The sequence below is a fragment of the Delphinus delphis genome, chromosome 6, assembly GCF_949987515.2.
Source record: "Delphinus delphis chromosome 6, mDelDel1.2, whole genome shotgun sequence".
Lineage (NCBI taxonomy): Eukaryota > Metazoa > Chordata > Mammalia > Artiodactyla > Delphinidae > Delphinus > Delphinus delphis.
The window spans coordinates 13491008-13506979 of record NC_082688.1 but is presented as its reverse complement, the minus strand read 5'-3'; the positions used below and the strand labels follow the sequence as shown (position 1 = coordinate 13506979).

General features: G+C 42.7%; 1 protein-coding gene across 3 annotated transcripts in view; it reads left to right on the top strand.

Annotated features, from left to right (window-relative positions):
- CNTRL (centriolin) overlaps nt 1-15972 on the top strand; it is an 85572-nt gene that overhangs the window by 49604 nt on the left and 19996 nt on the right. For 2 of the 3 annotated variants that reach the window (XM_060014224.1, XM_060014223.1), the window contains exons 16-28: nt 3-148; nt 756-963; nt 1712-1891; nt 3463-3642; nt 4415-4531; nt 4825-4969; nt 5435-5583; nt 7226-7406; nt 8825-9138; nt 10637-10842; nt 12753-12945; nt 15559-15689; nt 15826-15966. In XM_060014224.1, the coding sequence (XP_059870207.1) occupies nt 3-148; nt 756-963; nt 1712-1891; nt 3463-3642; nt 4415-4531; nt 4825-4969; nt 5435-5583; nt 7226-7406; nt 8825-9138; nt 10637-10842; nt 12753-12945; nt 15559-15689; nt 15826-15966 (2291 nt within the window). Of the gene's footprint in view, nt 1-2; nt 149-755; nt 964-1711; nt 1892-3462; nt 3643-4414; nt 4532-4824; nt 4970-5434; nt 5584-7225; nt 7407-8824; nt 9139-10636; nt 10843-12752; nt 12967-15558; nt 15690-15825; nt 15967-15972 lie in introns of all 3 variants that reach the window. The other variant, XM_060014225.1, reaches the window with a different exon arrangement.

The window sequence follows — 15972 nt, the reverse complement described above, 5'->3', positions numbered from 1 at the left end:
AGCATGACAATAACCTGTTAAAACAGCAACTTAAAGATTTCCAGAATCACCTTAACCATGTAGTTGATGGTTTGATTCGTCCAGAAGAAGTGGCAGCTCGTGTAGATGAGCTAAGGAGAAAACTGAAATCAGGAGCTGGGGAGATGAGGTAATGGAAACTCGAGACCTCCAGGTAGAGAGTGGGCTGAGTTGTGAATGTGGGGTTCAATGATGAAATCACCTTTCCAACTACTGTTAATGGCTGAGTTCTTTTGTAAGGTTTCCGTTTTCCCTTATCATATTACCATGATTGAGACACAGATTGCTTAATTCAAGTGTCTGTCACTGATTTTTTTGATCTTTCGTACTTTTTGGTATTATTTAATTTAAAAAACACAAAGGTTTTACGAGTAACTCATTCTTGAAAGCTTACTGCAGATGGTCAGGAAGTAGAGTCACATTATGCATTTTAAATAGAAAACAAATATCGAAAGAAAACTGAGGCTAATTTGAATATACGAAATGGACATTTATTCTTTGAACACACATTGTTAGCCTGACAGGAGCCTGTGCTTTCAGAGTGGCAACAGTCATTTAATAAAACAATGATCTGCACTCAGGAGGTGCACAGTAATTTGCTACGGATTGACACCAGTCCCATTCCTCACAACTCTTTTTACTTCTGCACTAATTTTACCGGCATGTTTGCACCCAGCATCCAGCATCAAAAATAAAATGTCACACTTATACCATCTTTTTTTTCCCCCCCTTACCAGAATCCATAGTCCTTCAGATGTCTTAGGGAAAAGTCTCGCTGATTTGCAGAAACAGTTCAGTGAAATCCTTACACGTTCCCAGTGGGAAAAAGAGGAAGCTCAAGTGAGAGAGAGAAAACTCCAAGAAGAAGTGGCTCTGCATCAGGAGAAGCTGGCCAGCGGACAAGAAGAGTTCAGGCAGGCCTGTGAGAGAGACCTTGAAGCAAGAGTAAGAGAAGGGCAAGAGGCAGCTAGAGGGAAGTGTTCAGAAAACATTCATATTTTTCAGCAAATTACAGTGCTTCCTTTCTCATGTAAATACAGTGTAGGGAATTCCCGGGTGGTCCAGTGGTTAAGATTCCTTGCTTTCACTGCCCAGGGCCAGGGTTCGATCCCTGATGGGGAACTAAGATCCCACAAGCTGCGTGGCACAGCCAAAAAAAAAAAAAAAGAAAGAAAGAAAGAAAATAGTGTCTGTTATGTAGATTATACCTTAATAAAGGTATACCTTTATAAGGTATACCTTTATTAAGGTATAATTAATAAAGGTATAATTTTTTTAAATACAGTGTAATTGTTGTTAGTTTCACTCCTAATAAGTCAAACTAGGTGTGACTAAAATTCAACTCTAAATGTGGTTACTGATGTCAAAGTCAGGCTTCTTTGTGACACTGTGTTTTCCTTGTTTTGGAAGCAAGTGAGAGATGTTTCTTAACGTGCAAGTGGATAATCCAACATCGCTAGAGTGTAGTATAGTGCCAGAATCTGAGTTTTTGATGTAATTATTTTCATGATGAGGCAAACATTAAAATGGATCCTAGAGAGCAGTTGTGATAAAGCCACATCCGCAGTAACTCATTAGCACAGTATTTCATTTTACTCTTTAGTAAAATGAAACATAATCCTCTAGAAGGTTTTTGTTTTGCTCAAAACATACTTTGCTTAAAAATCATCTTTGAAACTTGATTTCTTCACAGATTAATTTTGACAAGAGGCAACACAAAGCAAGAATTCAGCAATTAGAGAATGAAATTCACTATTTACAAGAAAATCTAAAAAGTATGGAGGAAATCCAAGGCCTTACAGATCTCCAACTTCAGGAAGCTGATGAAGAGAAGGAGAGAATTCTGGCCCAACTCCAAGAGTTAGAGAAGAAGGTGGGCAAGACTAGGAAAGAGACATATGAGTCCCCACTGCCAGGGTCCTGCACCCAGCAATGGGGCAGCTGAGAGGGGTGTGATCCGCGGTCACCTCTGGCTGCATTGCTGGCCCAGAGGTGGACCTGACCTAGAGAGACCTAGATGCATGTCATCGAATCAAGAGCCTGAGACAAGGGTGCCATGCTAGATGGAAGCAAGAGAATTGGGATGTAAGGAGTGACTTGAGAGTCAGTGAGGTGGGGCTTAAATGCTATTGGGATGAGTCATGCTGACAGGTTTTCAACCTTCTTGATAATCCCAGTGCATTACCCCCACCTTTTCTGTGTGTTAGGCTTTCCTGTCTTTACTTTCTTCCTTGTCCAACTTAAATTCCATGGTCTCCCACTCTCGCTGTTTTTTGCAAGTATCCTCAAATCCCTTGCTCTTTTCTCCTATCTTCTATGACAGAACTGCAGCCATCTGCTTTCTGTAGACCTGCACCCATGGCTAAGTATTCCTGAAGAAAAAGTCACCCATCCAGGCATAGCAGTAACACTATAGATGTTTGCCACTCCCTTGCTGCACTGTTTCATACCTTCTCATGTCTCACACCTACCCTCTCCCTTCTCCCAGCCCCAGTGAATGAGTTGCTTCATGCTTCACTGAGAACCCATCAGTTCCCAAGTATTATTGAGTCTGCCTCCAAAATCTCTCTGGAATATTTGCACTTTGTCCTTCTCCAGTGCCACCACCCTCATCCAGCCATCATCTCACTTCTGGACAACTGCTGTGGCCACCTGACAGTCCCCCACTTCCACTCATGACCTGCTCCACAGAGCAGCCAACACGCTCTTCCAAAAACATGAATAGGCTCTTGTCAGCCCCTCCCCGTCTCCCCTTCTCTCCAGCAGCTTCTGTTGTCTTTAGGGTAAAGACAAAAATTCTTCAGCCTCTGAGCCCTTGCATGATTCGCCTCTGTTGAGCTCTCTCCTTTTCTTACCGTGCTGCTTCTTTCAGTTCCTGACTCTTCCCAAGCTCTGTCTTCCCTCCTGGCCGTTCCTTCTCCTGGACCATGTCCCTCCACCGTTCTTCTTCCGGAAAGCCCTCCCCCCACCAATCTAGGTCTCCCCTGCTGGCCTCTCACATAGTACCTTGTTCTGTCCCTTGATAGCAGTGAGCACAGTGTTAGTTACACATTTGTCTGAGTGTTTGTTTAATACATGTCTCTCATAAGCTCCTTGAGGGCAGCAGCCAAGTCTGTTTTGTTTACCACCATATGCCCAGTGCCTGACTCCGTGATCACAAGGGGCGGGCCCATTGCTTGGTGATGGTGCCAAGAAATGTTTCTACAACAAATGAATGGATTATGATCACGAAGATTCTTGACTAAGTATACTGATTTCATTCTAAGTTATCATACAGCTTTGAGATGTTGTTATTTATTTATTCACTCAGGAGCACCTGCTGAGTACCAGGTATGGTTCTAGGCATGGGGTGTGTGAACAGAGTCCCTGCCCTCATGGGGCTTTTGTCTTAATTCATTGCTACCAAATGATTCATCTCTTTAATTAGTGTTTCTTTTATTTTAGAAGAAACTTGAAGATGCCAAATCTCAGGCACAGTTTCTTGGTTTAGATAAAGAACTGAAGAAACTAAAGAAAGCCGTGGCCGCCTCTGATAAGCTGGCCACAGCTGAGCTCACCACTGCCAAAGACCAGCTCAAGTCCCTTCATGGAACCGTTATGAAAATTAACCAGGAGCGCGCAGAGGTGACTCCCCACGTACAGAACAAGTTTCCAGCAGGGCTGCCCCTGTCAGAAAACATAGCAACTTGTATTATTGATCTCTTGTTATAGACTTTGGCTCTTTTATAAACCACCATAAAGTTGTCTGTTCCTCTTCAGACCTGAAGATTATATTTCCCCCGTCACAACCCTGCTATGGGTCCTGTACTCTATTATTGAGTCCCAAAGGAGACATCAAATGAAATATACTATCCTAATCTCAAAGTGTAGGGGTCTCTGCTTAGGGAGGCACCTGTCAATACACATCTGAACAGAGGTCTTCAAGACTTGCTGTATAACCCTTCTGAACCTCAACTTTTTGTCCTTGTCATCTCGTGCAGTCTGATGACAATATGTCACTTCACAGGGTTATTATGACTCCTGACTGAGATAAGTCTGTTATAGTCTTTATAAGATGCAAATGCTTATGAGATTAAGACAGTAAATCATAGGAGGGAAAATCTAACCATGGGGGTCCACAGAGACACCAGTCATGGAAGACTGTAGAACAGAGAAGAAAAAATTAGTCCTTGCTCTTTCTGATGCAGAACCCTGCCCACTTGGCCCCCAGAGAGTGCCAGAGTGAGCTGCCAAATCATAGGAACAGCACAGATAAGCTGGGACTTGGCACTACGTGTGCATGGAGTAGCCAGGCGGGCGATCTGATGAAAGCAGAAGACTCATTCAGAGGAAGAAAGAAATAAAGAGGGCAGCCTGCAATAGCAGTGGTGCCTTTCTCACACCTCTGTCCCTGTAGGAGCTGCAGGAAACAGAGAGGTTCAGCAGAAAGGCAGCTCAAGCCGCCAGGGATCTGACCCGAGCAGAAGCGGAGATCGAACTCCTGCAGAATCTCCTCAGGGATAAAGAGGAGCAGGTCAGTGCTGGTACCCCCATGAGACCGCCTCCTTACTGGGTACTTATCAGTTCCTAAAAGATTGAATTAGTGTAGGCGACATCTCAAAGAATTTTGAGGTGCAGCCAATAGCCAATCGGTACTTGATTCTCTGCCGTGTGCCAGGCATTGCATGGTTTAAATGTAAGGAGTAATGCAGTTCCTCGTTAGTAAAGTGTAAGTAAAAAATTATAGAATTAGAATCTTACTGCAAGGAGACATGCATCTGGGAAAGAATATTCATTGGCAACTTTGTATATGTGATTTTTTAATAGTTTCGAATTGAGATGGAGAAAGTCGAGGTAGGCACCAGAGGAGCAAACTCACAGGTGCTAGAAATCGAAAAACTGAATGAGACCATGGAGAGACAAAGGAAAGAGATCGCAAGACTGCGGAATTTACTAGACCTCACTGGGGCTGGTAAGGTATTGGGCTTTGATTTTGGTAGTGGTTTTGTAGTTCTAAAATTAAATCATCGTGTTTGTTTTTTACCTTTAGCAAATTTATTTAACGGTTACAGACTAATTCCATGCTCGATTTATAGAGCTGTGATAATTAGCTTAATAAATAAAGCACTTTTTTAAATGTAAGTAAGTGCAGTATCAAGGGATTTGATTACAAAGAGAGATTTATGTTTGTATTTTCAAAAGAAATACTGTTTACAAATCTGTTCTTTCTCTGGCTCACTTTATAAGTGAACAGCAGTAGGATATGTCTATCCTCTTTAAGTGTCAACAAAAATTTATTACCAAAGGACAGGCTGAACGGCAGCTTTGAGGAACTGATAAAAGTCATTGGCTCTCGTGGAATCACTTTTGTATTTTGAGAGAGAGAGGAAGTAGATGATTTCATACCCAGCTTCACAGAATGGCTTTCCTTTTACAGATAACAGAGGAGGCTTTGAAAATGTTTTGGAAGAAATTGCTGAACTCCGACGTGAAGTTTCTTATCAGAATGATTACATCAGCAGCATGGCAGATCCTTTCAAAAGACGAGGCTATTGGTACTTTATGCCACCACCATCATCATCAAAAGTAGGAAGTCTGTGGTGCTGGGAATATATACTAACTTTTCTTTAAGAAAGTGTGACTGTGTTGCCTTCCCTAAATCTGTGATCAGGTCTCAAGAACAACATATCTAGGCTAAGCCATGCATTGAGGTTCTTAAGTACTTTGTGCTGTGTGAGATGGAAATGGGGCATTCCCAAGGAATGTGGCAATTGCCCACTCATGCTCAGGTGGTATGTGTGGGATCCCTGAACAAGGATCCTATAAGGGTAGATAAAGTGACTTGAGCCCAGAGAGCCTTTTGAAAATGGCAGTAGAATTATAGAGTCTCAGACAGAAAAGTAGCACCTGGATTGCATTTCCTTTTAACACATTCATTCAGTACTTAGGTCTAGGTCAAGTACAAGGCTTTGGTGGGGAACCATGATGAATCATATAGCCCCTGCTCTCAAAGAGCTCATGGGCTGGTGGGGAAGACAAGCACACCAATGTAATTACAAAACAGTGACACGCATGTGACAACAGACTGGACTTCCGTGCCCCAGTTGCAGAGAAATGTTAAAGATTTATCTCATGGGGATGTTTAGGGAAGAAGGCTTCACAAACAGGAGCTTGAAGTCAGCACTTAGCAACCCTCAAAGGACGGGCTTTCAGGAGGGAGGGAACAGCTTGTGAGGAAAAGGAGAGTTGGCTTAGCCCCTTGTGGGGCTGGAGGGCTGGATGGGAACAATGAAAGGTGAAACAGGAAACGTAGATTGGGGTCATGCTGTTTTTTAAAAAAAAAAAAGGGCCTCAAAATCCCTTGCACTTAATTATGTAGGCCTTGGGAAACTGCAGTTGAGTGTGCTATGATCAGAGCTGTAGTTTAGGAAGAATAATCAGGCGGAGTGTGGAGGCTAAACTTGTAGTGGGTGAACTCTGTGTGGGGCTGTTTGAACTTGTTCGGGTGAAGGATGGAAGAAGCCAGAGCCAGAGCAGTGGAGCTAGAGCAGAGATGGACTGAGGGGTGTTCAGGGAGCAAAATGTCAGGGCTTGCAGCCTGAATGTGGGAAGGAAGGAGAGGACTGTAAGTGGCTCTTATCCAAAGCAGAGGAGCTGGGCAACATGCTGCTAGAATCAGCTGACAACAGCAGTCAGGAGAAGCAGCTCCCACATGCTAGGATCCCCAGGTCGTTCAGACTTAATCAGAACCCCGAAAAGCAGAATCTGAAATCCTCCTCCCAGAAATCTAAAGGAAGCCAGACATCCGTGTCACAGCCAGGGCTGCAGGTGGAAGCAGTGTAGGTTAGAGGGTCGACTTATAACTGAAAGGAGAGGGAGAGTAACAGAGTAGAGCTCTAAAGCCACTCCAAGCTCCTGGCACAACAGGAGACTAATATCCCAGCTTGCCTTGCAAGCTCCTGTTTCCTTGATCTTAGTTGCTGGGCCATCAAGGACTAGGCAAAAGAAGAGAAACCACCAGGAAAGATGAGTACGGGAGACGGGAGGCTGACACCCATGCAGGTTATATGACCACGTAATCACGTCTCGTTTCTGCCTGTGAAAAATGAGATTACGATATATGAAAAGAAACCAGTTCTTTCTCAACTTCGCTCTAGACTTTGACATTTCTCCACATCGGCCTTTTTATTTGTTAAGAGATAGTATGCTCTGCTGTCATTTATTTTAGGTTTCCAGCCACAGTTCCCAGGCCACCAAGGACTCTGGTGTCGGCCTAAAGTATGCAGCCTCAACTCCTGTTAGAAAACCATGGCAGGATGGGAAGGAACACAGTGCACCTCCACCTACTTCAGGATACTGGGTTTATTCTCCCATCAGGAGTGGGTTACATAAATCATGTTCAAATAGAGGTAAGTTACATCAGGGAAGTTGCATTTCTCTTGCCTGTTTAATGACCTTTTATTGGTTCCCTGAAATCCATAAGACACAGTCCAGACTCCTTACCTTGCTCTGCAGGGCCCTCTGTGACCTGGTCTTGGCCAACGACCTCTTGTCTCACCTTCCATCACTCTCCCACATGTCAGCCATACCCACTGCATGCCACGTTTCTCACACCTCCATGTTTTGAACCCTCTGTTCAGAATATCCTGCTTCCTCCTTTCTCTCCCAAACCTATTCCTACTCATCCTTCAGCAAGACCCAGGTCCTCAAACAACACTCCTTTTCTGGACCCTTCCTTCTCCCTGCCTTTCCCGGCAGACTGAGCGACATCTTCACCTCCACTCCTGGAACGTGGCAGTTTACATCCTCATGTTATGGCACTAATTAGCTCGACTGAAATGAAGTGTTACAGGTCTGTCTTCCAGAGCTCCAGGGGGAAGAGTCAGACCTGGGGTAAATCCTGGCACTTTCACTGTGTTATCCTAGGGGAATTATTTAGCCACTCTGAGACTGCTAATCTGTAAAATGGGAATATTACCTTCTGAGAATTTGTTCATTCAGGAACTATTTATTGAGGGCCTGCTGTGTGCTAGGCTTTCTTCATCAGTGGAAAAAAAAAAAACTAGTTCCTGCTTATAGGGGAGATAAGTAAGAGAACCAACAACTGAGAGAGGCTGTGGTATCTCACAGCACTTCTCTGTTGGTGTTTTACGTAGCACGAAGCAGGCACGCAAATGTTGCTGAATGAATGAAGATGGAAAAAACCAACAGATAGGTATAAGAAAAACTCAGGGGACTTCCCCGGTGGCACAGTGGTTAGGAATCCACCTTCCAGTGCAGGGGACATGGGTTCGATCCCTGGTCCAGAAAGACCCACATGCCACGGAGCAGTCAAGCCCATGTGCCACAACTACTGTTAAGCCCATGTGCCACAACTACTGAAGCCTGCGGGCCCTAGGGCCTGAGTGCCGCAACTACTGAGCCCGCATGCTGCAACTACTGAAGCCCGTGCACCTAGAGCCCGTGCTCCACAGCAAGAGAAGCCACCGCAGTGAGAAGCCCACGCACCACAACGCAGAGTAGCCCCCACTCACTGCAACTAGAGAAAGCCCGCTCACAGCAACGAAGACCCAATGCAACCAAAAATAAATTTTAAATTAAAAAAAATAAAGTTCATTCATTTAAAAAAAAAAGAAAAACTCAAGTTCACCTGGTGAAAATAATTTGCATCCCTGTTTGATCCACTTTTCAAAACTGCTTTTGACCTTTTTTACAGAATTTTATTTTCACATCTCTGGTATCTTGGCCTAAACACTGCTGTTCTCTACTGACATGTTTACCTAGTGAGCCATGGGAATAAAACGCTCTTCTGTTTTTTTGTTTCAAGATGCAGACAGTGGAGGAGATAGCCAGGAAGAGAGTGAGCTGGATGACCAAGAGGACCGCCCATTTGTGCCTCCTCCTGGATACATGATGTATACCGTGTTTCCCGATGGTTCTCCTGTACCCCAGGGCATGGCCCTGTATGCACCACCTCCTCCCTTGCCCAACAACAGCCAACCTCTCACCCCTGGCACTGTTGTTTATGGCCCGCCTCCCGCTGGGGCCCCCATCGTATATGGGCCTCCACCCCCCAACTTCTCCATCCCCCTCATCCCAGTGGGCGTGCTGCACTGCAATGTCCCGGAGCACCATAACTTAGTAAGTGGAAAGACACAAGACCCCTGTCCACACTGCTTCCATGGGAGACTGAGTAGGTTATATACTTAATGAGTCGACCTACTTATGCATGGATTATACCCCAAAAGTGTGTTTGTAAGGCTGATGTTTAGAACTGAGCAAGCATCCTCTTATTAAAACACTGTTCTGGACAGGAGTTAGGGTACCAGGCCATTCTACGAACCTGGTTTAACCATTTTATAACAAAAATGCTTTCAGTCCAGAAAATAGCCATTTTTAGCAAGCTTTTTACATATTTTTCTGTTGACCAGTACTATGTTAATGTGTATGTATAGGCATATTCACATACTAGTGCCTGTGCCTGTGCATACACATATTATGTGTGCTTGTGTACAAACACATGTAAGAGCAGCGTACAGTAAGGTTTTGGTGGGGGTTATCTCTGGGTGGTGAAATTAATGATTATTCTTTCTTTCTTTTCATAGTTCTTATTGTGTGCATAATTTTGTGTCCTGTTTTTCCCACTTAATGTTACAAGCATTTTCCCCATGGTTTTACAAGCGTTTTTAAGCAGTATTTTAATGACTGCATAACATTTCTTTATTTGTAGGCTGTGTAGTTCATTTAACTGTGTATAAATTTTTACTGTATTTCATATTTTCCTCTAGGCTAAATTCTAAGAAATGATTACTTCCTAATCACTAGCTTCCTTTATAACTTTTCTGTTTTAAAGAAATAAAATGCATTACAAGGGCCTCCTTCAAACTTAAGGCACCTGGAGCTCTTTATTTTTTCCTTTTCCTCTCAGCGGATTGAGAGGAAGATAAAGGACTAGGATACCTGGGTGCCAAGCCACCAGCCCCATTTTAGTAGGTCAGACTAGTTTCAGAGGGACTGTGGATGTTTACATGGTTAAAAATGGTAGTTACTCGTGTCATTCTGCAGTTTTTTCAGTGCACACTGTTTTTATAGCAATTCTGTTGGTTCTTTTACCCTCCACCAGTACCCGGCTGTTCCTGTAGTTTCCCGGGTGTGCCTTTATACCTCCCTACATTTGCACATTATTTCTTCAGCGTAGTCGTTTCCTATTTCATTTATTCTTCAAAACCAGGCAGAACACCACTTCCTCTAGGCATCCTTCTCAGCCAACTCCTCTCCCATGTGCGCAGAGGAGGGAGAGACCTCTGTCTGTGTCTTCTGCTAGATGCTGAACTCTGGAGCCAGACATTATCCACAGGAGGTGCTTGGTGACTATTTATCAGCCATAGCTGGACTGATGGAAGAGTCATAAGATCTGTTGGTCCGTCAATTTCATCTATGGCACGTGAAGAAATTGGCTTGACTTAATTTTTCTTTTCATACTGAAGTCTTAGAAGCTACCACTATTATCAGGTCAAAGATACCACTTTAAAAAAAAAAAAAAAAGATACCACTTTAATCACTGTTAATTTCAGTTTTGGGCAGGAGGAAGGGGAAACATCATGTGATATTTCAGTATTGCATTTCTTTCTTTGCTCAGGAGAATGAAGTTTCCAGATTGGAAGACATAATACAGCATTTAAAATCAAAGAAACAGGAACAGTGGATGAGAGTATCCAAGCGGCAGTGTGAGAAAGAAATAGAAGAACTGCATCATAATATTGATGATCTTTTGCAAGAGAAGAGAGACTTAGAGCACGAAGTAGAAGAATTGCATAGAACCATTCAGAAACATCAACAGCGAAAGTAATTATTAGCCATTTTATCTTTATAACTCAGATGAATATGATATTAGTTCATTAAGGTAACCTAAATCAGTGTTGTCCAGTAGAACTTTCTGTGATCTTGGGAATGTTCTAGATCAGTATTATCCAAAACAGTAGCCTTAGCCACATGTGGCTATTGAGTACTTGAAATGTAGCTAATAGAACTGAGGAACAGAGTTAATTTAATAGCCACGTGGAGATTAGCATATGGGACAGTAGAAGTCTAAGTTCTTTTGGCCAGTAATCCGTATCAGCTCCTCTTGTAGTCCCTCTTGGAGAATGGCACAACCACCACCCCTCCCCAGTTACCCTGGCTGAAAACATGCTGGGTGTCCTCAACACCTGCCTTTCCCTCACTCCCCCAGGGATCCAGCTGCTCTCCAAGTCCTACTGACTCTGTACACAAAGAGCTCTCAAACTGGTCCCCTTCTTTCGTCTCCACTGCCCTGGCCTTTAGTCATCCTCATCCTAGGTCAGGCCTTCCAGGTCTAGTGTCTTTCTCTCCATCCCACCCTCGACATGGCTGCAGACCTAACTGTGCACGCTGCCCTGTGTCTCTCGTTCCCACCAGCATACATACTGCCCTGCAAATCTGAACCCTACCTCTCTTTTTTATCCTTCTCTCCCACACGGTACTTACTCTGGCCCTACACTTTGCTGTGGTTTCCCCGAGCACCACATTTTCTCCTGCCTCCCCACCTCTGCACATGCTGTCCTTTGCCTGAAATGGCTTCCCGACCTGCCCTCCACCTAACTCCAGTGTCTTTCCAGATGAAGGTTAGGGATCCCCTCTGACAGAAAAGCTTTCTCATCTCAGGCTCCCACAGTTTGGAGTTGGCAACCTTGGGCGTAGTGTTGTTCAGACCATGTTGTAAGATACCCAGAAGGGCAGTAGCGGGGCCTCCCTCTCTGTGCCCCAGCATCTGGCATAGGGTCCGTTAGCTAATGCTTGTATCTGCTGCATGGGTCAGTTATGTAGAAGCCCATCTTCTGCACTAGACCATGAATTATGACAGTTCCCCAGTTTTTGTCCCTTAAGCCAGACTGGCCCAGGTACCAGGGTTGCGGGGAGACCTGTGGAGTACATAGAGGTGAGTGAGATATGGTCTCTGCCTTCTAGGAGCAAACGCAAGAGTGACTGATAGACCTGGCAGGGAAAACCAAGGGTCATACCGAGAGAAGGTTGGGACTAGATGTTTGAAGGCTTGGGGGATGGTTATTTCATTTTTGTAGGTGTATATGGGGGAGGTGAAGTTTTTTTGAGGGGGGTGTAGTGCAGTGGGAGAACCACTTCTTTTCCTAGTTATAAATGTATAATAAATGATCATTCTAGGGAATTTGGATAACACAAAAATGTCCAAAGAAGAATTAATCTGTTAATATGTGGTTGAATTTATTTTCATGTTTTTCTGTCAATGATAGTCCCGTTTTCAAATAATTTTGACTTTAACCTTGAGTTACCAAGTCCTGTGTTACGCTTTCTGATTTGTCAAATATCGTCACCATAATTTTACTCTAGTAGAAACTTAGGATAGTTTTGAGGGAATGGATGATTATTGAGGCAGTGGTTTGTTTTATTTTTATACCACAGAAGAATTGAAGTATCAGCATTGTCTTGACCAAGTGCTGATGAAAAAATAATCTTTATATTTAAAAGGACAAAACAACTGCCTCATACATTTTACATATTATCCACTTATTGTCAACAGTATGCCATGTTGAGTAAAAAGGTAAGCATAGATATTGAACTTAATCAGATGTAGCTGTCTGTCCAGTTCCTTCTCATATAAAATTAGAAAATCATTGTGCATCTTTTTATCATTAGGCTACAAGTATCTATATTGTCACATTTAAAATCTCTTGATGAGTGTGTATATATGATTTTTTTAGAGACTTCATTGATGGAAATGTTGAGAGTCTTATGAATGAACTAGAAATAGAAAAATCACTCAGGCACCATGAAGATATTGTAGATGAAATTGAGTGCATCGAGAAGACCCTCCTGAAACGTCGAGCAGAGCTCAGGGAGGCTGACCGACTGCTGGCGGAAGCTGAGAGTGAACTTTCACACACAACCGAGAAAGTATGTGCTGCTGTGCTTGGGGTGAGACGGCTTGCTGGCTTGCTGGCGGCGGCGGCGGCGGCAGGAAGGGTTAGAAAGAAAACGTGAAGAGCACAGTGGTCCAAGCCAGTCTGTGCTCTGCTAGTTAAGGAGCTGTGAGGATTTGGGCAAGTTGCTTAAGTCCCCGAGCTTTGCTTTCCTCCTGTGTAAATTCAGGCTAAGAAAACCTAGGCTGTTCGGTATGAATTAAATGAAGTATAATTAACCTAGATTGTACTAATTAACCTAGACTATACTAATTATGCTAGAATTAACCTAGTATAATTCAGTATGAATTAAATGCAATAGCATATTTAAAGCTCCTGAAAGTCATTTAGTTCCTATCACACCCCACCTCCGTATCCTATCTGTGTCTTTTGAAAATTATTCGGGCTGTGATATCTGTGTTTATTAAATAGCCCAATCTTATATTCTTATAACAATGGACCTCACAAGACTCTTATTCTTACTTTGTTCTCCAAGTTGATAGTAATATAAAATCAAATATTTTTGGGCCTGAGGTAGTATTCTTAAGACTGAAACACAGAGAAAGTTGGGGAAGAAAAGGAACTGCCTTTTATGAGCCCCTGCTATGGCCACACATTGGCTATTTTATAAATACCACTTCATTTAACCTTCCTGGCAGCGTTGTAAGATGGTCATTAGCCCAGTTCGCACATGTAGCTCAGAGGCTGGTCTAGCCCAGGGTCATACAGCTAAAGTTCTGACTCACCAAGAGAGCTTTAGATGGGAATTCCAGGATTAAAATCAAAGGTCCCGAATCCATATGGGGCACATCAGGAACTACTATTTTTATATTGTTATTTCAACATGGATCAATTTAAATGAATAGAAATCTATTACCCAGGGACTGAAATGAAGGATTTATTAAAGAAATTCTGTGAGTGATGGCTTTGATAAGAATGGAAAAGTTTCCTTATCTCTTTCCAGGTGATCAGTTCCCTCTTCTGTCACATGTTAGATTACTGTGAGAGAATAGGTGTGAGCAGGACCAGAGAAAAATGTATCACTGGTGTATAAAAGAAAATTGCTGAGACTAGTAGTTGGCAGAGATAGTAAGTGAACCGAGACTAATAAGCTCTTCCTCCTTCATCCTCCCAAAATGACTCAGGGAAGCAGCTTGCTAAAAGGGAAGAGGAAAGGAGAAAGTGCTACATTTTGTAAGGAATGTGCCAGACTTGTTAAAACCTGACATACAAGGGATAAAAAACTACTTAGAGACGTGGCTGGCTTTCTGTAGTGTATAGTGAGTTCTGTCCAATGCTTTGCTGATGAATCTAGTAGAAACCAGCTATCCGAAGTGGAAAGAAGTGTGGTGAAATATCTTGCTCTCTGGGAACTGGCCAAACCCTCTTGCATCCACACGGGGTATTTACTAGACGAGCTTCACATACAGATGCCTCTGACTTGAGTGCAACTGCAACACGGAGTGTTTTGGCAGAAGAGTGAGTCACTGCTCAACCAAGTACAAACCATACTCTGTTTTTGGACCTCTCGTGACATTATGTTAAGCCTCTTATTTGAGACAGAAAAAGAAACCAAGGTGACAAAAAAAAAAAAATGATGTTTTTGCCAAATCATATATAGGAAGATTTTGAAATACTTCAAAAGTATTAAATATTTGTGTTTCTTAGCCATAATTAAATCATCCTTAGATTAATGGGGTTTTACTTAACAAGATAATATCTAGAGTAAAGGAAGAATCTTTATGTGGAGGGATTATTGGTAGCATCACTTCCTTGCCACTTAATTGGGTAGATATTTGTTTTTTCACTTTTTTCTTCTCTTTTTTAAATTTCTTGTTTTCCTTTAATTTCTTTTTTTTTTTTGGCGGTACGTGGGCCTCTCACTGTTGTGGCCTCTCCCGTTGCGGAGCACAGGCTCTGGACGCGCAGGCCTAGCGGCCATGCACACGGGCCCAGCCACTCCACGGCATGTGGGATCTTCTCGGACCGGGGCACGAACCCATGTCCCCTGCATCGGCAGGCGGACTCTCAACCACTGCGCCACCAGGGAAGCCCTAATTTCTTCTTTTCCTGTTTTTTTGGTGGTTGTTTTGGGGTAGATATTTTTAAGTGAAAAAAATAGCATATAATAATATTACAGATTATTTTTAAATAAAATATCATCCACCATCTCACCACCCTCAGATGACTATTTTTGTTTTTGCATAGCCTTTCTGTCTTTGTTGACAAGATAGTTTTCTATAGTTGCTCTTACAGTGCTTAAACCATTTAAAATTTTATTTTCAGCCAACATTTTATCATTAACAGTCTTCTATGTTACCACATTGTCATTATTTTAAAGACTGCACAGTATTCCATTGTGCTGATGCATTATCACTTACTGAATCGATTGTTTGTCAAGTCTTATATTATTTCAGTATACAATGAGCATTTTTGTGTAATAGTTCTTCTGAATTCTTTTTTGAGAATTGGAGAGTCTAAGTGAGTGAACATTTTTATCAGTCTTTCTGTATTGTCTTGTTTTCCAAGAGCTGAGCCAATTTACGATACCAGTAGCCGTGAGAGAGTATTGTAACTGAATTGGTTTTAATGACAGTTTCTTTTCTAGACAAAAGATGCTGTTGAAAAGTTCACTGATGCCAAAAGAAATTTATTGCAAACTGAGAAAGATGCTGAGGAGTTAGAAAGGAGAGCTCAGGAAACTGCTGTTAACCTTGTCAAAGCCGATCAGCAGCTCAGGTAGGTGGACTCCCTCAGCCACTGATGTACTCGGTGAGATGAATGAGAAGTTTGATTCTAAGTGGACAATAATTGCTCTATGATAAATGCACGTCAAGCCTAAGGAGTCTGGGGGAAATAAAGAGGTGTGTTTTAGATTGCTCCAGGCTGACACAAAGGATTTGGAGCAGCGCAAAATTCAGCAAGAAGAAATCTTGAAAGAGATAAACAAAGTTGTTGCAGCAAAAGACTCAGACTTCCAGTGTCTAAACAAGAAGAAGGAAAAACTGACTGAAGAGTAAGT